Source organism: Bombina bombina, chromosome 3, assembly GCF_027579735.1.
Source record: "Bombina bombina isolate aBomBom1 chromosome 3, aBomBom1.pri, whole genome shotgun sequence".
Lineage (NCBI taxonomy): Eukaryota > Metazoa > Chordata > Amphibia > Anura > Bombinatoridae > Bombina > Bombina bombina.
Genome location: NC_069501.1, coordinates 1,058,168,502 through 1,058,193,657, shown reverse-complemented (window position 1 = coordinate 1,058,193,657; position 25,156 = coordinate 1,058,168,502). Strand labels below are relative to the sequence as shown.

Genomic DNA, 25,156 nt, shown 5'->3' with positions numbered 1-25,156 from the left:
GTCCGTTCGACCCACTCCAGCTGACTGCTTGGAGATTGAACGCTTGATCTTATCAAAGCGAGGGTTCTCAGATTCTGTTATTAATACTCTTGTTCAGGCCTGAAAGCCTGTAACCAGAAAAATTACCACATAATTTGGTATATCTGTTGGTGTGAATCTGCAGGATTCCCTTGGGACAAGGTTAAGATTCCTAAGAGTCTATCCTTCCTTCGAGAAGGATTGGAAAAAGGATTATCTGCAAGTTCCTTGATGGGACAGATTTCTGCCTTGTCTGTGTTACTTCACAAAAAGCTGGCAGCTGTGCCAGATGTTCTAGCCTTTGTTCAGGCTCTGGTTAGAATCAAGCCTGTTTACAAAATTTTGACTCCTCCTTGGAGTCTCAACCTAGTTCTTTCAGTTCTTCAGGGGGTTCCGTTTGAACCCTTACATTCCGTTGATATTAAGTTATTATCTTGGAAAGTTTTGTTTTTGGTTGCAATTTCTTCTGCTAGAAGAGTTTCAGAATTATCTGCTCTGCAGTGTTCTTCTCCTTATCTGGTGTTCCATGCAGATAAGGTGGTTTTGCGTACTAAACCTGGTTTTCTTCCAAAAGTTGTTTCTAACAAAAACATTAACCAGGAGATAGTTGTGCCTTCTTTGTGTCCTAATCCAGTTTCAAAGAAGGAACGTTTGTTGCACAACTTGGATGTAGTTCGTGCTCTCAAATTTTACTTAGCAGCTACTAAGGATTTCAGACAAACTTTGTCTTTGTTTGTTGTTTATTCTGGTAAACGGAGAGGTCAAAAAGCAACTTCTACCTCTCTCTCCTTCTGGATTAAAAGCATTATCCGATTGGCTTATGAGACTGCCGGACGGCAGCCTCCTGAAAGAATCACAGCTCACTCCACTAGGGCTGTGGCTTCCACATGGGCCTTCAAGAACGAGGCTTCTGTTGATCAGATATGTAAGGCAGCGACTTGGTCTTCACTGCACACTTTTTCTAAATTTTACAAATTTGATACTTTTGCTTCTTCTGAGGCTATTTTTGGGAGAAAGGTTTTGCAAGCCGTGGTGCCTTCCATTTAGGTGACCTGATTTGCTCCCTCCCTTCATCCGTGTCCTAAAGCTTTGGTATTGGTTCCCACAAGTAAGGATGACGCCGTGGACCGGACACACCTATGTTGGAGAAAACAGAATTTATGTTTACCTGATAAATTACTTTCTCCAACGGTGTGTCCGGTCCACGGCCCGCCCTGGTTTTTTTAATCAGGTCTGATAATTTATTTTCTTTAACTACAGTCACCACGGTAACATATGGTTTCTCCTATGCAAATATTCCTCCTTAACGTCGGTCGAATGACTGGGGTAGGCGGAGCCTAGGAGGGATCATGTGACCAGCTTTGCTGGGCTCTTTGCCATTTCCTGTTGGGGAAGAGAATATCCCACAAGTAAGGATGACGCCGTGGACCGGACACACCGTTGGAGAAAGTAATTTATCAGGTAAACATAAATTCTGTTTTCTTGGTACAAGTGCATCAAATCAGACATATTACTTTCTTTGAACGGCAGTTTACACAGCAGTTAACTTTTTGGGAGTTAATGAAATATGTCGAGCCGGAATATACTGTCCCTGCACGAAAAAAAATTACAACTCGGCTTGAAAAAATGCACGTAGATTCGGCTAGTTCTGTCTGCAACACCTTGGCAAAAGTTGAGAAGGCTGCAATTACAACTGACGCATGGATAGCACTAACTACCGAGTCCTACGTTACCATAAGTTGTCACGTTTTCATCACAGCACAACAGCTACTCAGACGCTTAAGATGAAACAAAAACAACAATCTCTGCCAGAGCACTGCCTCATGCAGTACTGCCGTACCCTATGGAATTCCATCTATGACATGTTTAAGCGCTTACTGGAACAGAGATGGGCAGTTGTCGCAGTCCTGTCTGACAGGGTGTACACAAAGTTGACAGATGCCCACACACTTGACCTGGCTGACGACAGTTGGGTAGCTATCGAAGAGCTACTGCCAGTGTTAAGCTCCTTGAAATGTGCTACAACTGCTTTGTGCGGAGAGTCTGAGGTATCAATATCTATGATTTACCCTGTCACAGCCACTCTCCTGTCCAAGCATCTCATTAGTACCACAGGAGAGTTAACAAAAGTATTGCAGTTTAAAACAACTGTACTTTAAACCTACAGGCACAGAAGAATTACATAATGTGGCACTCATCGCTTCATTTCTAGACCCCAGGCACAAACACCTTAAGTTTACAGAAGAGATGGTCAAGAAAGCAGTCACATACAAAGCGGAATTGCTTTATCTTACGGAAAATGGTGGTGATGTCACAGAAGGTGAACCAAGTAGAGTGGTAAGCGGACCACCCAAAAGCAACATTGCACTGTTACTGCTATGGCAACATTATTCTGAGATGACTACTACACAGGACGGAATGTCTCTGCAAACCAAGCTGGACAAATACATGCAAGATGAGTGCATTCCTCCATTTGAAGACCCTCTGGCATGGTGGTAGGCAAATGAATGCAAGTACAGGAAATTATCACGGCTAGCGAAAGCATACCTGTGCATCCCAGCAATATTTGTACCGGCTGAACGAGTTTTCTCAGCTGCGGGCCTGATAGTCAACAGACTACGTAATTGTCTACTCCCGGAGCATGTGGACATGCTCCATTTTTCTTAACAAGAACAATACATATAATTAAAATAATATGGGCATTGCCAAATAAATAGTTTTGTTAAATAAAAACTTGCATGGACGCACTTTGCAGATTTTAGTTTTTTGTTCCCATATAAAAATCGGCACGTTATTAAAAATAAGTAAAACTATACATTGTTTCAAAAACACTCCCAGATGGGCTATCTTTATTTGAAAATGCAGGAAAGTAAGCATAGGAGCTGGACAATTTTTGATTCAGCACCTGGGTAGCGCTTGCTGATTGGTGGCTAAATGTAGCAAGCTCTACCTAGGTGCTGAACCAAAAAGAACAAAAGCACTTTTAGAACAGTAATAAATTAGAAAGCTGCTTAAAATTGCATGCTCTATCTAAATTGAGAGAGAATTTGTGTCCCTTTTTTAAATGGACATTGTACACTAAATTTGTCTTTGCATACATATTTTGTAGATCCATTTATATAGCCCATCTGTGATTATTTTTGTAATCATTGTGCTGATTTTCAAACTCCTAACCAACCAATCTCCAAAGTTGTTTTTTTTTTTTTTTTTTTTTTTTTATAGATGTATACTGATGTCTACAGACTCCAGTTTGCTTCTGTTTGTGTAATGGGCCTTTTCAAATGCAGGGGAGGATGGGGGTTGTCTGCTCTATCACGCTTTTGCATCCCATTTCAGTGGGTGTCCCAGCCTAACATAATCAACAGTACTAAATTGGGAGCATGTTTGTAAAAGGTTTTATACTGGATTTTTATATCGGTATTTGTGCATATTCTTCTTTATAGTAGCATCTATTGCATTCAGTTATATGAAAATTGGTGTATTACTGTTCCTTTAATTTTTAGCCATGTTGCCAGTATAATCAGCCTAGTGGTAGGTCCTGGAGGCAACTGAATTTTGTTTTTCTTCCTTTCCATCCTGAGATATTATGTAAGGGTTTAATAACCAAAAATGCATAGTCTTTTCAGTGTAGGACAGTGATAACTGTAGGGATGTATGTATGTATGTATGTATTTTTTTTTAATCTTATATACTAAATCACCATCTCCTTATATTTATGCATTTACATGTCCAAATTAAAATATGAACAGCATAAGCTGTATAAAATGACATGTTCTTACAAACAGTACTGCACATGCAGTGGTGTTGGGATCAGCCTGGGCTTTTATTAGTGTTTTGTTGAGTGAGCTGATAAAAGCTAAGGGTAAAACTGTTCCATATTGCTTGTGATATTTTTATTTTAACACATTCTTAATCTGGGCCATTTTACTGACACACATTAGACAATATAAGCAGATATAAGTATAAATATTCCTACTTCAGAAAAAGGCACACTATGTAAATATTAAAGGGACATTAAACACTGATATTAATATAAAATTTTAATTTGTATGTAGTAAAGCAACTTTGCAATATACTTGAGTATTTTGGTCCCTTTTCCTGTACTTATTCTTAAATTGTGGGCTTCCCAAATTCCTGTTAAGTGGAAGTGCAGACACAGCTGCAAACTCCAGCAAGCCATTTATAACTGGCCTTAGCGGAAAAAGAAACCTATGTTACAATATGGCAGCGCCCACTGCTTTATGGACATTAGAATGTTACCCTTATTTTTTTTTAACTGTTTTAAAAAAATACATGCATATATATTTTTTTTTCTAGGCTCTGAATACATAATTCTATAATTTATTTAGTGTTTAATGTCCCTTCTAGACAAGTTGAAAAACACTAACACCCAATACGGTACAATCACATAGGACACCTGACCACCAGCCCACCTAGAATAAAACCAGGCTCAATGCATGTATAGTATTACTATTATAAAACTTTCAAAATGACTAAATTGTGATATGTATACATGCCAAATGTAATTAATTATATCCCATACATTTCACCTGTGACTTTAGCTTCATAAAAGTATGAATATATGTTTTTAAATCCCAAATTTTAGGAGTTCTGGTTTTCTAGCATTTGTAGCAAATGTTAGACCTAAAACATATAATTATCAGGTGTCCTCTGTTCTTTCAATCTGTCTGGATTGCATATTGCCCAAATGCTATATTCAAAAACAATTTTTTTTTTCCCCTCCTCAAAATTTAGGTGATGCAAGCGGTCATCTGAGCATTCATACAACAGGTGCTGATGGGCTTCATGATGAGAATTCAACAATGGAAGAAGGTGAAACAAGTCCTGACCCTCAACCACAGCCAGGTCGTAGGACACGCAGAGAGGCTTGTACCTGCCCCTATTGTAAGGATAGCGAAGGAAGGTAGGTACCAATATTTTATTTATTGCCATGGTAAGTCTAGGTATAAATTTTTATTTTTTTAGCCAGTATTTTTTGGGAAAGGAACTTTTATATTTGATAATGTTTCAACAAAATATTAAACCGTTGTCCAGGGGCGAAACTGTTATGGAAACTTCCATACAAATCCCATAAAGTATTTAACAAAAACTTTTAAATGATTGATTGCAACACTCGCCCCAAAGTGTTGTAAAATTTACATATGGCCTGACACTATCCCAGCTTTAGATATGTTAGTATTCTAATTCACTGATTTTTCCATTCCCAAATAAGCTTGTGCTCCATGTGATAGATTTATTAACCTGTGAATGGCAATATTGGATGCAGACTCGCTCATTCAAGTCTGCAACAACCATTTATGTAACAGCAGTCTTAAGATTGCTTCTGAACCTCTCCACAACCTTAGAGGTGGTGGATTAAAACCACCATTGACTGATACAATCAGGGTGATTGACTAGCTCAATTGCAAGAGAGGAAGGGGAATAATTACTACTGTCGCAAGATCTTCCTACTGTGGTTTCCAGGTGCTTTTTTCCTAGTCACCTCAGCTGGACTCTTTTTTTTTTTTTTTTTTTCCCCTTTCCTTTGTAGGAGCTAAATTTTAAAAAAGTGTTGTGCCAGCAGATAAAGTAGTTGGAGTTATTTACATGCAACATTTCAGGTCTTTACACAGTCAAACAGTGCATGCTTGTTTTCAATTGGTACTCTATGCCATATAAAGGATTAATCCAATTCTACTTTGTGTCTGGCACTGATCACAGAATAAAATGGTAAATTCCTTCTCCTGTTTTTCACAGGGTAAAGCAGACATTTCCCTGTTGAACAGTTAAGCTACATTTGCAGTATATTTCTGATGGCGCCCTAGTACTATAATAGGTCACACAAGGTCTTTGTTCAGTGGATTATTCATGAGACTTGAAAGTCCTCTTGGACAGCTGTGCAGTAGTACCTTAAACTAACAGTAAAGTCAAACTTAAAGATTCATGTTTCAGAATATCATATAAACATTTGTTTACTGCTATTTGTTTTTCTTTTTATCCATTGTTAAAAAGCATACCTAAGTAGGCTCTGGAGCAGCACTACTACTTGGATATAGCTGTTGATCACTGGCTGTACATATATGCCTCTTGTTATTGGCTTATACAATGTGTTAAGTTAGCTTCCATTAGTACATTGCTGCTGCTTCTGTGAGAATACCAAGCGAAAGAAGAAAATTTGATAACAGAAGTAAATTTGAAAATTATTAAAACAATTTGTATGTTATATCTGGATCATGAAGGGAAAAATTGGTTTTATGTCGCTTTAATATTTCAGACAGGCACTCCTTTTTCACCTCTTCTGGACATAAGAATCTATCTGCTAATTCCCCAAAAATTTCTCAGCAGGCAGCAAATTTTAATATGAAAGTGGACTCTCACACCAGCAATATACCTGATGCTTTGAAATACAATATTAGACTACCAAGATAGCAGTAGATACCTTCAACATAAAATGTGATTACGATCTTAATATGAGGAGAGTCCGTGGCTTCATTCATTACTTGTGGGAAATACAGAACCTGGCCACCAGGAGGCGGCAGAGACATCCCAGCCAAAGGCTTAAATACCTCCCCCCCCACTCCCCTCATCCCCCAGTCATTCTTTGCCTTTCGTCACAGGAGGATGGCAGAGAATTGTCGGAAGTTTACGGAGTAGTCTCTTATGGAGGGTAGTACTCTTCGAGATGGGACTGAAGTTTTAAGTAGTCCTTTCAGCCTCTCAGTGAGAGCATGGATGAAAGTTAGTCCAGAGATGCAGGGAGAGTCTTTCTGTGAAACCATCCCAACTCGTATTAACAGCTCCTTAAGCAATCAGTGTTGACGAGTTTCGCTGCCTGCTTTCTACCACTCATGTCCATGTCAGAAGCGATGCTACAACACTGTCAAACTTGAGAGGCATTTTATACATTTATGATAACGCAAGAAGTCAGGGTCACAGTGTGACTCCTTTTATCTGTACAGAATCAAGGGTTAATATCTCCAGAAGGGGATTATTGAACAGGGGGGGGATTTATACATGATTACTTTGTGTTTTTTGCGGAGACATGTGAGATGTGGCTCTGTCAATGTGTGAACAGTCAGGTTCTTCCTTTGTTTTTAACTGCACAATCTGTTTAGTTTGGCGTGGTTTTTCTTGGCTGCTGGGGCGGTCCTGCATGACACTCCATGTGACCAGGTGTGGGCTCATTATCTTCCTGTTTCCTGACCGGAGATGAAGCGGTTTCTCTGTGGGCCTGGGTCATAGGAGGTGAGTGCCCCAGCGATTGGAGGTATAAAGGCGCTATTTATATTTTTTTCTGTAGTCCATATTAAAGGCGCAAGCATGGAAGACTCTGATGCGTTAGAGGGTAGTCCCTCTATGCCTAGATCTAATGCCTGTGTTTATTGTGAGGTTATGGTATTACCCACCTGCTCATCTATGTTCCACATGCCTTTATAAAATAGTGATAGCTAAAAAGAACAAGATGTTTAGTACCACTGAGCCGTCCACCTCTGAGGGGGGTCTCCGTCCCGCGAGGTGTGTTCCCTTAAATCTCCGATTACACATGCAGCTCCCCAGTGCACTACTAATCCTTGAGAGGGGCCCTGTGGCTGCCAGATTTTGCTGATCAGTTACAAACGGCAGTGTCTGCGGCCTTTTAGTGCTTTACCTCATCCTGCTAAGCGAAAGGTTAAACATTGCTATCCTTCCCTGGGCTCATCTACTGTTGGATGTATCTGAAACTAGATTATGTGCTGATGAGGAAGACCTTGATACCTCAAGACTCTCTCTCTGGGTCGGAATCTGCAGCCTCTAAACCTCCGGCTGTGGAGGAACCAGACTTTTTTTAGGTTTAGGATTGAGCACTTACGCTTTTTATTAAGAGGTGTTAGCTACTCTAGAGGTTCCAGAACCGAAGTTACCAGAGGAACCTTCTATTCCTAAGCTTGATAAAGTTTGAGGACAGGGTAGTGCCCCAGACTTTCCCAGTTCCCGTTAAGATGGCGAATATTAAAAATGAATGGGGGGGGGGGGCGGAGCTAACCATCGAAGGAGTAAGACGTGCCACTACAGAGCTCCTAAAAAGCAGATCATTAAAACAACTAATTATGGGGTACTAAGTGCCTAGATAGTTTATATTTCGTTCTTGAACTACCATAAAGGCATGATCTCTCTGTCTGAGCCCAAGATGAAGCTATCGACATTGTTATCCATCAGCTAGCTGAAGCAGTGGCGGAGAGGCTGATACCAGAACTGACATCTTGCCGTATCACTAACTAGCCTGTTCCCTGGCCACTCATCTTACTGATTGTCAGCCTCTTTACACTACTAGCAGCATGGAGGAACTCTGTCTGCCTTATCTCTCTTTTGGAAGGCTTAAGCAGAAAAGCTGACAGATGCTTCTATGGACTTCAAACCACGCTCATCGAACTACGCAATCAAGATGGCGCTCCTCCACTAAATCCATCAGACTCCTATATATAGAGCCAGGAAGAAGATCCCCCACCAGCTCCACACCATCATCAGTGTGCTCAGAGGCAGCCCAGTCATGGCCCGGCCAGCACTTTGCCACAGCCGGTAGGTCCTGACTCACTGAAATGACACCTTGAAGACCTACCTCACTCTGAGGCGGCCATACCAGATCCCGCAGGGCTCACTCTCACCATCACTAGGCACCACCCTCAGATTTTACTCACTCCTTACCTCCGCTCCCGGACAGCTCTGGCACAGACCGCACTAAAGATCCCAGAAGATACAGCTGATAGCTCCGGGTGGTCAGGGACGCCTGACCGCATTATTGTTAAGGCGTACATGGCAGGGAGGAGAGTGGCCGGGACCGCAAATCCGTCTGATTGCCTTGAGGGCAAAATTCTTCATCACTACATCAAGCAAAGGTTTCATACCTCCAGCGGAACTTACATAGAGCCCAGCAGAGTTCTCCAAGCTAACATCAAAATCGGAGTGGGCTAGAAAGACGCTAGAAAGACGCTTGCCCCTCTATAAGGGTTCTTCCACTAACTTCATGGGACCTGAGCTTACGTTTTTGTTGCAGTCAGATTCCCATCATTGAAACGTATTATTCCTATGTTGCCTTATGTGTTTCATGACAGTTCTTTTCTGATGTCCCCCTGATCAGTATACCTGATATTTTAATTGGGGTTTAGGTAGCTTTTTCCTTGTGAACGGTTGGGGTAGTTATCACATTTTTTTTCTGCATTTAATATCTCAAATGTCTACTTTTATAGCTGTTATATAATGCTCTCAACTCAGCTCCATGAGCTTTATTCTACATGATATATGGTTACCCTGACAGGAGCTTTTTAGCACTACACCCTCATCATATTATTTGCCTCCTATCACATCTATTTACAGATAAAGAGTAATATAAAATACCAAACATAGGATGAGGGTTATCACTGAAGAATCTAGGGAGGTTTTTGTTGATAATTTACTGTCTAGTCTATTATTGCAATATGACACTATGTATGTCTTACAACAATTGTCATTTTATTTTATCTACAGGGACATGAACCTCACTATCTCTACCTTAAGTATACCACCCTGATGATCTCAACTCTCACCCCTCCTGAACCTAATCTCTCTCACTATGAGACATTACCTGTTGGTATCAGCAGGCCGCTTAATTCCCCTAGCCCAGAAGGCAGATATAGGTGTCTCCATACATGCACATTTGAAGTACAAATACTATCCCTGAAGCTTTGGCTTATTGAGTTATCAAGATATAGTGCAAGTCTAATCAGGGTGATGCTCCCCATCTCTCTCCCCACTGCATACTCCCTAAACCTCAGATAAGACACACGTCTAACGTCCAACCCCCCCCCCCCCCCATAAATACTCCCTCTGCACTTTCCTACCTTTCATCTCTTTCTCCCCCTTCTTTTTCCTCCCTTCTTTAAATCAGCTCTAACCTGTTGATTTTTCCCATCTTACATCTTTACTAAGTACCAGGTCCAAAAGTGACCACCCATAATGCTAATTTCCTCTCTGTGTCCATTAGCTCCGTTGGGTTCAAAAGCAGCCCGTTGTTTGCATAGAGGAATTCACTATAGAACATAAAATAAAAATGAGGTCTCAGATGACTAGCCATATAGATATAATATATTTCTATTTATTTTTCTTGTACCTTTCTTTTTGCCTTAATTAAAACAATTTCTGATTGTCATGTAAAATGATATGTATGTTTAATGGCATTCCATACTTGTTGTATTCTCATATGACCTCAATAAAAAGTTTAAAAAAAAAAAAAGAATGGGAGAGACTTGGATCTTCTTTCTCTCCTTCGTTTAAGAAGTTGTTCCTGACTCTCAGCTAGAATTGTGGGGGTCTGTCCCTAAGGTGGATGGAGCTATCTCCACGCTCGCTAAGCGCACCACTATCCCTCTCGAGGATAGTTCGTCTAAGGAACCCATGGATAAGAAATTAGAGGCCCTGTTAAGAAAAAATGTTTGGGCACACTGGTTTCTTGTTTCAGCCTGCAGTGGCGGGAGCCGCTACCTATAGGTGTGACTGTCAGATATGATCGAGGTGGAAACTCCCCTCGATGAGATTCCAGAAAGTATTATGGCCCTGAGGGTAGCCAATCCGTTTATCTGTGATGCAAATATGCAGATTATTCGCTTAAATGCCAAGACATCAGGCTTTTCTGTTCTGTCACAGAGGGCTCTGTGAAGTCGTGGTCTGCTGACATGACGTCCAAATCTAGATTACGCTCCCTTCCATTTAAGGGGAAGGTTCTTTTCGGTCCAGGCCTGTACTCTATCATATCCACGGTCACAGGGGGCAAGGGTGCCTTTCTACCGCAGGATAAGAAAAATAAGACAAGGGGTCATAATTTCTCTTGCAAGGTGTATCCAGTCCACGGATTCATCCTTGTGGGATATTCTCATTCCCTACAGGAAGTGGCAAAGAGAGCACACAGCAGAGCTGTCCATATAGCTCCCCCTCTAGCTCCACCCCCCAGTCATTCTCTTTGCCGGCTCTAAGCACTAGGGTCTCTCTACGGGAGGGTAAAGTGAATGTGGTGTTAGAATTGAAGTTTTTATTATCTTCAATCAAATTCAGTTGGACCAGGAGACCAGAGATTCTCTTCTCTGGTGGTTGTCTCAGGCTCACCTGTCTCAGGGAATATGTTTCCGCAGGCCAGAGTGGGTCATTGTAACGACCGACGCCAGTCTGTTAGGCTGGGGTGCGGTCTGGGACCTCCTGAAAGCTCAGGGCTTATGGTCTCGGGAAGAAATGCTTCTCCCGATAAACATTCTGGAACTGAGGGCGATATTCAACACTCTTCAGGCATGGCCTCAACTAGCTGCGGCCAAATTCATCAGATTTCAGTCAGACAACATCACGACTGCTTACGTCAATCATCAGGGGGGAACAAAGAGTTCCCTAGCAATGACGGAAGTAACCAAAATAATCAGGTGGGCGGAGGATCATTCCTGCCATCTCTCAGCAATTCACATCCCAGGAGTAGACAACTGGGAGGCGGATTTTCTAAGTCGTCAGACTTTTCACCCGGGGGAGTGGGAACTCCACCCGGAGGTATTTGCCCAGCTGACTCAGCTAAGGGGCACTCCAGAGTTGGATCTGATGGCGTCCCGTCAGAACACCAAACTTCCTCTCTACGGGTCCAGGTCCCGGGATCCCAAGGCGGTATTGATGCTCTAGCAGCGCCTTGGTCCTTCAATCTGGCTTATGTTTTTCCACCGTTTCCTCTCCTTCCGCGTCTAGTTGCCAGAATCAAGCAGGAGAAGGCTTCGGTGATTCTGATAGCGCCTGTGTGGCCACGCAGGACTTGGTATGCAGACCTAGTGGACATGTCATCTGTCCCACCATGGACATTGCCAATGAGGGAGGATCTTCTGATACAGGGTCCGTTCAAGCATCCAAATTTAATTTCTATACGTCTGACTGCTTGGAGATTGAACGCTTAATTCTATCAAAGCGTGGGCTCTCTGAGTCAGTTATAGATACTCTGATTCAGGCTAGAAAGCCTGTCACCAGGAAAATCTACCATAAGATATGGCGGAAATATCTTTGTTGGTGTGAATCCGAGCGTTGCTCATGGAGTAAGATTAGGATTCCCAGGATATTGTCTTTTCTCCAAGAAGGATTGGAGAAAGGATTGTCAGCTAGTTCCTTAAAAGGACAAATATCTGCTTTGTCTATCCTGTTACACAAGCGTCTGGCAGAGGTGCCAGACGTTCAAGCGTTTGCTCAGGCTTTAGTCAGAATCAAGCCTGTGTATAAACCTGTGGCTCCGCCATGGAGTTTGAATCTAGTTCTTTCAGTTCTTCAAGGGGTTCCGTTTGAACCTTTACATTCCATAGACATTAAGTTGTTATCTTGGAAAGTTTTGTTTTTGATAGCTATCTCTTCTGCTCGAAGAGTTTCAGAATTATCTGCCTTACAGTGTGATTCACCTTACCTGGTGTTCCACGCAGATAAGGTAGTTTTGCGTACAAAGCCTGGTTTTCTTCCTAAAGTTGTTTCTAACAAGAATATTAACCAGGAAATAGTTGTTCCTTCTCTGTGTCCTAATCCTTCTTCGAAGAAGGATCGTCTATTACATAAACTTGATGTAGTTCGTGCTTTAAAGTTCTATTTACAAGCAACTAAGGATTTCAGACAAACATCTTCCTTGTTTGTTATCTATTCTGGTAAGAGGAGAGGTCAGAAAGCGACTGCTACCTCTTTCCTTTTGGCTGAAAAGCATCATCCGTTTGGCCTATGAGGCTGCTGGCCAGCAGCCTCCTAAAAGAATTACTGCTCATTCTACCAGAGCAGTGGCTTCCACATGGGCTTTCAAAAATGAGGCTTCTGTTGAACAGATTTGTAAGGCAGCGACTTGGTCTTCACTGCATACTTTTGCCAAATTTTACAAATTCGATACTTTTTGCTTCTTCGGAGGCTATTTTTGGGAGAGAGGTTTTTCAAGCAGTGGTGCCTTCCGTTTAAGGTACCTGTCTTGTTCCCTCCCTTCATCCGTGTCCTAAAGCTTTGGTATTTGTATCCCACAAGTAATGGATGAAGCCGTGGACTAGATACACCTTGCAAGAGAAAACAGAATTTATGCTTACCTGATAAATTACTTTCTCTTGTGGTGTATCCAGTCCACGGCCCGCCCTGGCATTTAAGTCAGGTAATTTTTTTTTGTTTAAACTACAGTCACCACTGCACCCTATGGTTTCTCCTTTTTCTTCCTAACCTTTGGTCGAATGACTGGGGAGTGGAGCTAGAGGGGGAGCTATATGGACAGCTCTGCTGTGTGCTCTCTTTGCCACTTCCTGTAGGGAATGAGAATATCCCACAAGTAAAGGATGAATCCGTGGACTGGATACACCTCAAGAGAAAGTAATTTATCAGGTAAGCATAAATTCTGTTTTTTGTTCGGGCAAGTCCCAACGACGGCAGCCTCCCGCAAAGCCCGAGCAGTCCAAGGGTACTTGGAAGCCATCTCAGTCTTGTAATAAAGCCAAGCCGAACAAGAAGCCCGCTGAGACAGTCGGCATGAAGGGGCGGCCTCCGGCCAGTCCTGGATCGTGTAGGGGGCAGACTATCTCTTTTCGCTGAGGCTTGGATGAGAAACCTACAGAATCCTTGGGTTCTGGAAGTCATTGCCAAGGGTTACAGGATAGGTTTCAAATCTTTCCCTCCCAGGAGCAGATTCCTCTTGTCAAATCTATCAAAACCAGAGAAGCAAAATGCCTTTCTAGAGTGCGTGAGGGATCTCTCCTCTTAGAGTAATTGTACCAGTACCTCTGCCAGTAAGAGGTCTAAGGTACTATTCAAACCTTTTTGTGGTCCCAAAGAAAGGGTACGTTTCGCCCAATTCTAGACCTAAAGTGCTTAAACAAGTTTGTCGGTCCCATCGTTTAAGATGGAGACAATAAGGTCCATTCTGCCCCTAGTTCAAGAAGGACAGTTCATGACAACGATAAACTTGAAGGACTCTTACCTTCATGTGCCATTTCACAAGGATCACTTCAAGTTCCTAAGATTTGCTTTTCTGGACCAGCACTTCCAGTTTGTAGCTCTCCCCTTTGGTCTGGCTACTGCTCCAAGAGTCTACGAAGGTTCTGAGAGCTCTGCTCGCGGTGGCGAGATCCAGAGGTATTTCAGTAGCGCCTTATCTGGACGACATTCTGGTCCAGACTCTGTCCTGCCGACTGGCAGAGGACCATTCGAGGGCTCTTCTACTTCGATCTCATGGATGGAAAATAAACTCAGGAAAGAGTTCTCTGGTTCCCAGTACAAAAGTGGAGTTCCTGGGAACGATAATAGACACCATATCCATGAAAATATTCCTGTCAGACCAGAGACATTGCAAAATTGCCTCCAGCTGTCTTGCCCTTCAGACCTCTTCAAGGCCATCTGTGGCCCAGTGTATGGAGGTGATTGGGCTCATGGTATCCAGCATAGATGTCATTCCTGTCAGTATATACCAGGGCTATAATACAATTTATTAATTATTATTCTTTAAAATAATCCCCAATTAAAATGTATATAGGAAACAATTGAAATTAATATTTATTCCTAAATTCTTTAGATTAGTTAAAATTTATAACACATTGAATTATATTTATAGAAACTAGATTATGAATCAACCATACACATATGCTGTTATAATATTCTATACAACAGATCACAAAAATATACCTTTAAAATTAACCTTATTCACAATGAATTGCATTAAAATACCAGAGTATGGACCGTTAACTTATAAATGCTTAGACAATATAACAAAATGCTTTAACATCCAATTGATATGCCAATTTATTTGGACTGAAATAACCTCTTAGCTACAATAAAGCAAATTCTAAAATATATAGTTGCAAATATAAATTACTTAGCACTAAATATGACTTAGTTTTAAACTACACAGGACTATGAACACAAGCTTAAAATGCAAAGTATGCTCTTTAAATTTACCAGCTGTAATCTAACTTTAGCCTTATAATGCCCTTGATTTAAATATTATATATATATTTAACAATTTATTACTTTACCAGGTCACCAGTTTGAGAATTCAGTTAATATCCAAATATGTCTATCGTCATATGTTTAAGGAGAATTATTCCCATTTGTAAGAGAATTAATCTTGATAGTCTCTTATCCACAAAGAGTGTCCCAACGTATTTGTCTTACAGAAAACTGTGTTAGCACACTGGTCTCTCTATAAGAAAAAATGGCAACAGCAGGATTGCAAACAGTCACCAACCAAAATTTTTCCACCAAGATCCTTTTCTCTTTGTGCAGGGAGCTTTTGTCCGAGAGACAACTCCTCCCCATGTCTTAATCATTTGATTTTTGTGTGGGCATTTAATCAATATTAAACATGATGCACTTACCACAATACAAAGTAATTCTACTACATTTAAAATATATGGGTATTTAAAAGGATTTTAATACTTTTAGCATTGATCTAATTAATTTCTGTTATCTTAATATCACATACATACCTGGGGTGTCTTTGCCTCCTCCTGGTGGCCAGGCTCTGTATTTCCCATAAGTAAGGAACCAGTCCACGGATCATCCATTACTTATGGGATATTCTCCTTCCCAACATGAAGTTGCAAGAGGATCACCCACAGCAGAGCTGCTATATAGCTCCTCCCCTCACTGCCATATCCAGTCATTCTCTTGCAACTCAACTAAGATGGAGGTCGTAAGAGGACTGTGGTGTTTTATACTTAGTTTATTCAATCAAAAGTTTATTTTTAAATGGTACCAGAGTGTACTGTTTATCTCAGGCAGTATTTGGAAGAAGAATCTGCCTGCGTTTTCTATGATCTTAGCAGAAGTAACTAAGATCCTTTGCTGTTCTCACATATTCTGAGGAGTGAGGTAACTTCAGAGGGGGAATAGCGTGTAGGTTTTCCTGCAATAAGGTATGTGCAGTTAAAATACTTTTCTAGGGATGGAATTTGCTAGAAAATGCTGCTGATACCGAAGTAATGTAAGTAAAGCCTTAAATGCAGTGATAGCGACTGGTATCAGGCTTATTAATAGAGATACATACTCTTTTATAAAAGTGTATTTTAAAACGTTTGCTGGCATGTTTAATCGTTTTTTATATATGTTTGGTGATAAAACTTATTGGGGCCTAGTTTTTTCCACATGGCTGGCTTGAATTTTGCCTAGAAACAGTTCCTGGAGGCTTTCCACTGTTGTAATATGAGTGGGAGGGGCCTATTTTAGCGTTTTTTTGCATAGCAAAAATTAGACACAGACATCCAGCTTCTTCCTGCATGTTCCAGGACTTCTCTGAAGGGATCAAAAGGCTTCAAAAGTCGTATTGAGGGAGGTAAAAAGCCACAGTAGAGCTGTGGCAGTTGTTGTGACTGTTTAAAAAACGTTTTTGTCATGTTCCGTTTTTGGTATTATGGGGTTAATCATCCATTTGCAAGTGGGTGCAATGCTCTGCTAACTTGTTACATACACTGTAAAAATTTCGTTAGTGTAACTGCCTTTTTTCACTGTTATTTCAAATTTGGACAAAATTTGTTTCTTAAAGGTGCAGTAACGTTTTTTATATTGCTTGTAATCTTGTTTTAAGTGTTTTCCAAGCTTGCTAGTCTCATTGCTAGTCTGTTTAAACATGTCTGACACAGAGGAACCTACTTGTTCATTATGTTTGAAAGCCATGGTGGAGCCCCATAGGAGAATGTGTACTAAATGTATTGATTTCACCTTAAACAGTAAAGATCAGTCTTTATCTATAAAAGATATCACCAGAGGGTTCTGTCGAGGGGGAAGTTATGCCGACTTACTCTCCCCACGTGTCAGACCCTTCGCCTCCCACTCAGGGGACGCACGCTAATATGGTGCCAATTACATCAAGGACGCCTATAGCGATTACCTTGCAGGACATGGCTGCAATCATGAATAATACCCTGTCAGAGGTATTATCTAGATTGCCTGAATTAAGAGGCAAGCGCGATAGCTCTGGGGTTAGGAGAGATACAGAGCACGCAAATGCTGTAAGAGCCATGTCTGATACTGTGTCACAGTATGCAGAACATGAGGACGGTGAGCTTCATTCTGTGGGTGACATCTCTGACTCGGGGAAACCTGATTCAGAGATTTTAAATTTAAGCTTAAGAACCTCCTTGTATTGCTTGGGGAGGTATTAGCTGCTCTGAATGACTGTAACACAGTTGCAATTCCAGAGAAATTGTCTAGGCTGGATAGATACTATGCGGTGCCGGTGTGTACTGACGTTTTTCCTATACCTAAAAGGCTTACGTAAATTATTAGCAAGGAGTGGGATAGACCTGGTGTGCCCTTTTCCCCACCTCCTATATTTAGAAAAATGTTTCCAATAGACGCCACTACACGGGACTTATGGCAGACGGTCCCTAAGGTGGAGGGAGCAGTTTCTACTTTAGCAAAGCGTACCACTATCCCGGTTGAGGACAGTTGTGCTTTTTCAGATCCAATGGATAAAAAATTGGAGGGTTACCTTAAGAAAATGTTTATTCAACAAGGTTTTATTTTGCAGCCCCTTGCATGCATTGCGCCTGTCACTGCTGCGGCTGCATTCTGGTTTGAGGCCCTGGAAGAGGCCATCCATACAGCTCCATTAGGGGAAATTATTGACAAGCTTAGAACGCTTAAGCTAGCTAACTCATTTGTTTCTGATGCCATTGTTCATTTGACTAAACTAACGGCTAAGAATTCTGGATTCGCCATCCAGGCACGTAGGGCGCTATGGCTTAAATCCTGGTCAGCTGACGTGACTTCAAAGTCTAAATTACTCAACATTCCTTTCAAGGGGCAGACCTTATTCGGGCCTGGCTTGAAGGAAATTATTGCTGACATTACTGGAGGCAAGGGTCATACCCTTCCTCAGGACAGGGCCAAATCAAAGGCCAAACAGTCTAATTTTCGTGCCTTTCGGAATTTCAAGGCAGGAGCAGCATCAACTTCCTCCGCTTCAAAACAAGAGGGAACTGTTGCTCATTCCAGACAGGCCTGGAACAAGGGCAAGCAGGCCAGAAAACCTGCTGCTGCCCCCAAGACAGCATGAAGGAACGGCCCCCTATCTGGAAACGGATCTAGTAGGGGGCAGACTTTCTCTCTTCGCCCAGGCGTGGGCAAGAGATGTTCAGGATCCCTGGGCGTTGGAGATCATATCTCAGGGATATCTTCTGGACTTCAAAGCTTCTCCTCCACAAGGGAGATTTCATCTTTCAAGGTTATCAGCAAACCAGATAAAGAAAGAGGCATTCCTAAGCTGTGTGCAAGACCTCCTAGTAATGGGAGTGATCCATCCAGTTCCGCGGACGGAACAGGGACAGGGCTTTTATTCAAATCTGTTTGTGGTTCCCAAGAAAGAGGGAACCTTCAGACAAATCTTGGATCTAAAGATCTTAAACAAATTCTTCAGAGTTCCATCATTCAAAATGGAAACTATTCGGACCATCCTACCCATGATCCAAGAGGGTCAGTACATGACCACAGTGGACTTAAAGGATGCCTACCTTCACATACCGATTCACAAAGATCATCATCGGTTCCTAAGGTTTGCCTTTCTAGACAGGCATTGCCAATTTGTAGCTCTTCCCTTCGGGTTGGCTACAGCCCCGAGAATCTTTACAAAGGTTCTGGGCTCACTTCTGGCGGTTCTAAGACCGCGAGGCATAGCGGTGGCTCCGTATCTAGACGACATCCTGATACAGGCGTCAAGCTTTCAAATTGCCAAGTCTCATACAGAGATAGTTCTGGCATTTCTGAGGTCGCATGGGTGGAAAGTGAACGTGGAAAAGAGTTCTCTATCCCCACTCACAAGAGTCACCTTCCTAGGGACTCTTATAGATTCTGTAGAGATGAAAATTTACCTGACGGAAAAAACTTTTAAATGCTTGCCGTGTCCTTCATTCCATTCCACGTCCGTCAGTGGCTCAGTGCATGAAAGTAATCGGCTTAATGGTAGCGGCAATAGACATAGTGCCATTTGCGCGCCTGCATCTCAGACCGCTGCAATTATTCATGCTAAGTCAGTGGAATGGGGATTACTCAGATTTGTCCCCTCTACTAAATCTGGATCAAGAGACCAGAGATTCTCTTCTCTGGTGGCTATCTCGGGTCCATCTGTCCAAGGGTATGACCTTTCACAGGCCGGATTGGACGATTGTAACAGATGCCAGCCTTCTAGGTTGGGGCGCAGTCTGGAACTCCCTGAAGGCTCAGGGATCGTGGACTCAGGAGGAGAAACTCCTCCCAATAAATATTCTGGAGTTAAGAGCAATATTCAATGCTCTTCTAGCTTGGCCTCAGTTAGCAACCCTCATTCATCAGATTTCAGTCGGACAACATCACAACTGTGGCTTACATCAACCATCAAGGGGGAACCAGGAGTTCCCTAGCGATGTTAGAAGTCTCAAAGATAATTCGCTGGGCAGTCTCTCACTCTTGCCATCTGTCAGCGATCCACATCCCAGGCGTAGAGAACTGGGAGGCGGTTTTCTAAGTCGTCAGACTTTTCATCCGGGGGAGTGGGAACTCCATCCGGAGGTGTTTGCTCAACTGATCCATCGTTGGGGCAAACCAGAACTGGATCTCATGGCGTCTCGCCAGAACGCCAAGCTTCCTTGTTACGGGTCCAGGGACCCGGGAGCGACGCTGATAGTTGCTCTAGCAGCTCCTTGGTTCTTCAACCTGGCGTATGTGTTTCCACCGTTTCCTCTGCTCCCTCGACTGATTGCCAAAATCAAGCAGGAGAGAGCATCAGTGATTCTGATAGCGCCTGTGTGGCCATGCAGGACCTGGTATGCAGACCTAGTGGACATGTCATCCTTTCCACCATGGACTCTGCCTCTGAGACAGGACCTTCTGATACAAGGTCCTTTCAATCATCCAAATCTAATTTCTCTGAGACTGACTGCATGGAGATTGAACGCTTGATCCTATCGAGGCGTGGCTTCTCTGAGTCAGTCATTGATACCTTAATACAGGCACGAAAGCCTGTAACCAGGAAAATCTACCATAAGATATGGCGTAAATATCTTTATTGGTGTGAATCCAAGAATTACTCATGGAGTAAGGTTAGGATTCCTAGGATATTGTCCTTTCTCCAAGAGGGTTTGGACAAAGGATTATCAGCTAGTTCTTTAAAAGGACAGATTTCTGCTCTGTCTATTCTTTTGCACAAGCGTCTGGCAGAGGTTCCAGATGTCCAGGCATTTTGTCAGGCTTTGGTTAGAATTAAGCCTGTGTTTAAAACTGTTGCTCCCCCGTGGAGCTTAAACTTGGTTCTTAAAGTTCTTCAAGGAGTTCCGTTTGAACCCCTTCATTCCATTGATATTAAAATTTTATCTTGGAAAGTTCTGTTTTTGATGGCTATTTCCTCGGCTCGAAGAGTCTCTGAGCTATCTGCCTTACAATGTGATTCTCCTTATCTGATTTTTCATGCAGATAAGGTAGTTCTGCGTACCAAACCTAGGTTTTTACCTAAGGTGGTTTCTAACAAGAATATCAATCAAGAGATTGTTGTTCCATCATTGTGTCCTAATCCTTCTTCAAAGAAGGAACGTCTCTTACATAATCACAATACAAGTCCGTGCCTTGAAGTTTTACTTACAAGCTACTAAAGATTTTCGCCAAATATCTTCCCTGTTTGTCATTTACTCTGGACAGAGGAGAGGTCAAAAAGCTTCGGCAACCTCTTTCCTTTTGGCTTCGGAGCATAATTCGCTTAGCCTATGAGACTGCCGGACAGCAGCCGCCTGAAAGGATTACAGCTCATTCTACTAGAGCTGTGGCTTCCACCTGGGCCTTTAAAAATGAGGCCTCTGTTGAACAGATTTGCAAGGCTGCGACTTGGTCTTTGCTTCACACCTTTTCAAAATTTTACAAATTTGATACTTTTGCTTCTTCGGAGGCTGTTTTTGGGAGAAAGGTTCTTCAGGCAGTGGTCCCTTCCGTTTAATCCTGCCTTGTCCCTCCCATCATCCGTGTACTTTAGCTTTGGTATTGGTATCCCATAAGTAATGGATGATCCGTGGACTGGATACACTTAACAAGAGAAAACATCATTTATGCTTACCTGATACATTTATTTCTCTTGTAGTGTATCCAGTCCATGGCCCGCCCTGTCCTTTTAAGGCAGGTCTAAATTTTAATTAAACTACAGTCACCACTGCACCCTATGGGTTCTCCTTTCTCGTCTTGTTTCGGTCGAATGACTGGATATGGCAGTGAGGGGAGGAGCTATATAGCAGCTCTGCTGTGGGTGATCCTCTTGCAACTTCCTGTTGGGAAGGAGAATATCCCATAAGTAATGGATGATCCGTGGACTGGATACACTACAAGAGAAATACATTTATCAGGTAAGCATAAATTATGTTTTTTTAGGACTTCGTCTGGGTGTGCTAAAAGGCTAGCAGCAAGCAGAGGCGTTCTAGACTGTGGCTTATTAGTATTAACTACTAGAACAAGCAAGGAAGACGATAGGGGCACAGCTTAGGAGCTATGGACTCCTGTACCCATAAGTTTGTTGCAGCCTTGGCATCAAGTTAATTTAAATGCACACGAAACTCAAATTTATTTTTTTTCTAATCCAATAACTATGTCCAGCACCTGAGCAATCCCTTCACAGGTGAGTCCACATAGGACAGGAGCAATGGCTATCACTCATAGTGTGAATACAATACATACAAATGCCCACAGAACTTAGCAACACTTAATTTAATGAAAACAAACACAGATGTTCATGCAACACTTTTCACAGGCCCTTAATAAACATGCAATTTATTTCTTTTATAATTCATCGCATACAATTTTAAACAACTTTCTAACTAATCTGTTATTCAATTTGCTTAGTTCTCTTGGTATAGATTAAAAGAATACCTAGTTAGGCCTGGGAGCTAGCAGCTGACTGTTGGCTTTACATATGTTATTGGCTTACTGGTGTGTTCAGCTAGCTCAAAGTAGTGCATTCTTGCTCCTTCAATAAAGGATTCAAAAAAAGGAAGACAATTTGATAATATAACATTTTTAACCCTTTGAGTGCTAATTACGGCTCTGAGCCGTCGCAGAGTTTCCCACTCTGGTGCTAATGACGGCTCAGAGCCGTCGCTAGCACTCTCCCACCTTGAGGGAGATCCTACGCAATGGCGTGATGACGTCACTGCGCAACTTTATTTATACTTAACAATGTTAAGTATAGGAGCAGGGGGCATACTGCTTAGAAGCCTGTATCTCAGGAATCTAAGCAGCTACAGACACCCCAAGACCCACTGTTGGAAAGGTAATCGCCTAACCTTTCAAACAGTGTAAGTCTTGGGGGTCTGAAAAGAGGAAAAAAAAAGTTTTTAATTTTTTTTTTTAAATATAAAAAAAAAAACGTAATAAATGGCTCTTAAAGGGCTCTCAAGTCAAAATGAAACCTCATAATAAAGATATGTAGAACAGACACCTGACTCCTCTGTTTACAGCATGCTTTCTATTGTTTACTCTGGGGACTTAAAGCTCATTTGAACAAGTCCAAACGGGACAAGAAGTCTGTTTCCCACCTCCATAACTACTATTTCAGTAACATACGCACAAATGCTCCTGCATTTAAATACCACTCCTACTCTCTGGGTTAGCAGTGAAATTAAAAAGTGTGGGATCCTGCTAGGGGCAGTTTTTAATCAGGTGGCTTGGATTCAGTCTATCCCAGACCTCTGGGTTCAGAACGTTTTTCTCAAGCATATGGCATTTGTTTAAGAACAAGGCCTCCAAGAGTTTTTTTCTTCAAACTGTCTCAGATTTTCAATTGGCCTCTGTTGAGAAATAGGATTATTATTCCAGTACAATTGTTCCAAAGGACACATTCAGACCAATTTTGGATCTTTAACTCAAAACAGTTTGTAAGAATTCCATCTTTCAGAATTAAACATGCATACCGCCACACTGCCCTGAATGCACCCGATCCCGTCTGATCTCGAAAGTTAAGCAGGGCCAGGCTTGGTCAGTACCTGAAAAAAGAATATCAAGGTTCTGGGTAACCTTTTGTCTATATCAGAGGTCAGTGTATTGCAGTGCTTTCGCCACACAAATTCACTAACTGTATGATGTCTTGTTCCGAGCTCAATCCTTTTCCTTTAACTGAATTTCTTTCTAATGACACGATGAGTCCACTGATCATCTAATTACTATTGGGAATATCATTCCTGCCCAGCAGGAGGTAGCAAAGAGCACCACAGCAAAGCTGTTAAATATCACCTCCCTTCCCTCTAACCCAGTCATTCTCTTTACCACTTCCTTGCTCTAACGTAGGCAAAGTTGAATGTTAGAAAAACATTCTTCAAGCAAGATTTTTTTTTTTTTTTTTAAAGCAGTGTAAGATTGTTCTGCTTTGTTCTAGGGTGTAGCCGTAGTGCATATCAGTCTCTTCAGTAGAGCAGTGGTGGCTTTAAAGCAATGGGAACTTGTGGGACATAATTCTCACTGCGCCTCCCATATATTTACGCCTCCCTACCCATGCAAGCCTGAGTAAGATTTCTCAGTCTTTGTTTCTATCCACAGGTCCATGTGAGGGAACTGGCCTCCCAAACCTAGTGAGCTGCCGTGCTGCCTGGCAGAAGTATTAAGGTAAGTGCTAACTTTATATTTTTCTGGGACATGCAGAGAAAAAGGATAGCACTTTTACTTTCATTGGGACAAATTACATTTCTATGACAGGGAAATATTAAGGGCAGCGGGGCGGGCACTGGGGACGAGGAGAACTGGCTCTTGGTGGTGTATGTTTTTATACTTAACTCTGGACGGCTGTGTTAATTGAATTACCCGATTGGGAGTTTTAAGGTTACGCCCACGATGGGCGGAGTTGGGTACGGTGGCAGTTCCTATTGCATGCCTTTTTTCTAGCCCTGTTTGTCACTTCCTGTGTCTTCAGAGGGAAATTCAGCTGTGTCACAGATTCAGCTGCGTTGTGGTTATGGACCGCAGTGTTTACAGAGTTTAGTCCGGATCAGTCACAAAGTAGTTTACTTAGAGGCAGGCAGGTGTAAGCACCTCAATAACGCTAAACTGTTGTGTAGAGTTGTCTGAAAGTTATTTTGGGGGCTAAGGTGTAATTTTAATAGTTGAAAAATAAAGCAGCTGTTTTGTTTGTTTTAAAATTTAAAGGAACAGTAAAGATTTTTTTAACCTTTGTTGGGGAATATTTTCTGAGTTAAATATCAGTTGTCTGTTTATTGGTGAATACATGTTTATGTTCTGATGCTAATGTTGAACCACCAATCCCTTTCTGTTCCTCATGTATTGAGAGATCTATACATTATAGGGAGACTTTTTTCTGAGCCAACATTGTCTAAGGCAAATACTGTTTAGGCGTCTTCTGACAATGTTCAAGATATGCCACAGCTTTCTCCTCAAGCGTCCCAAAGCTTAGCGTCCATACAGCCAGTGCCCTTCGCTTCCTCTATTACTCCACCTGGAGTTAACTTGCAAGACATCGCTTCCCTAATGTCATCAGTGGTATCTGATGCTGCTTTTCCCATGCTGCAGGGAAAGCGCAAGAGGAAATGTAATCAATCTAGGAATAAGGTTGCTGACACAGTAGTGGCTATTCTGAATGTTTCTTCCCACAAACCTGAAGAGGGAAGATACTTCGGTAGCATCCGAGGGTGAAATCTCAGACAGTGTTATACCTTTTAACTGATACTGAAGTTGTTTCTTTCTGGTTCAAGCTTGAACACCTCCGTTTGTTATTTAAGGAGGTTTTAGCTACCATGGACGACTCAGACACTACTGTCTTAGTCAATCCTAAGAAATCTTGCAAACTAAACAAGTATTTTGACGCACCCTCCATGGTGGAATTATTTCCTGTATCAGATAGGGCTACAGAGATTATTGCTAAGGAATGGGAGAGACCGGGTATCCCTTTTTCTCCATCCCCTATATTTAAAAAGATGTTTCCTATCGCAGACTCTATCAAGGAGTCTTGGCAGACAGTACCCAAAGTGGAAGGAGCAATTTCCATGCTAGCTAAGAGAACTATTCCCATAGAGGATAGTTGTTCCTTTAAGGATCCTATGGATAAGAAGTTAGAGGGGTTGCTCAAGAAGATGTATGTACACCAGGGTTTGCAATGGCAACCTGCGGTTTGTGTTGCTACTGTCACTAGTGCGGCAGCATACTGGTTTGATGC

The 25,156-nt window shown here is 42.0% G+C and overlaps 1 protein-coding gene across 2 annotated transcripts in view; it reads left to right on the top strand.

Moving 5' to 3' along the window:
* Positions 1–25,156, top strand: part of SP1 (Sp1 transcription factor) — an 81,645-nt gene that overhangs the window by 36,271 nt on the left and 20,218 nt on the right. For both annotated transcript variants that reach the window (XM_053708307.1, XM_053708306.1), the window contains exon 4: positions 4,774–4,942. In XM_053708307.1, coding sequence (XP_053564282.1) covers positions 4,774–4,942 — 169 coding nt within the window. The remainder of the gene's footprint in view (positions 1–4,773; positions 4,943–25,156) is intronic.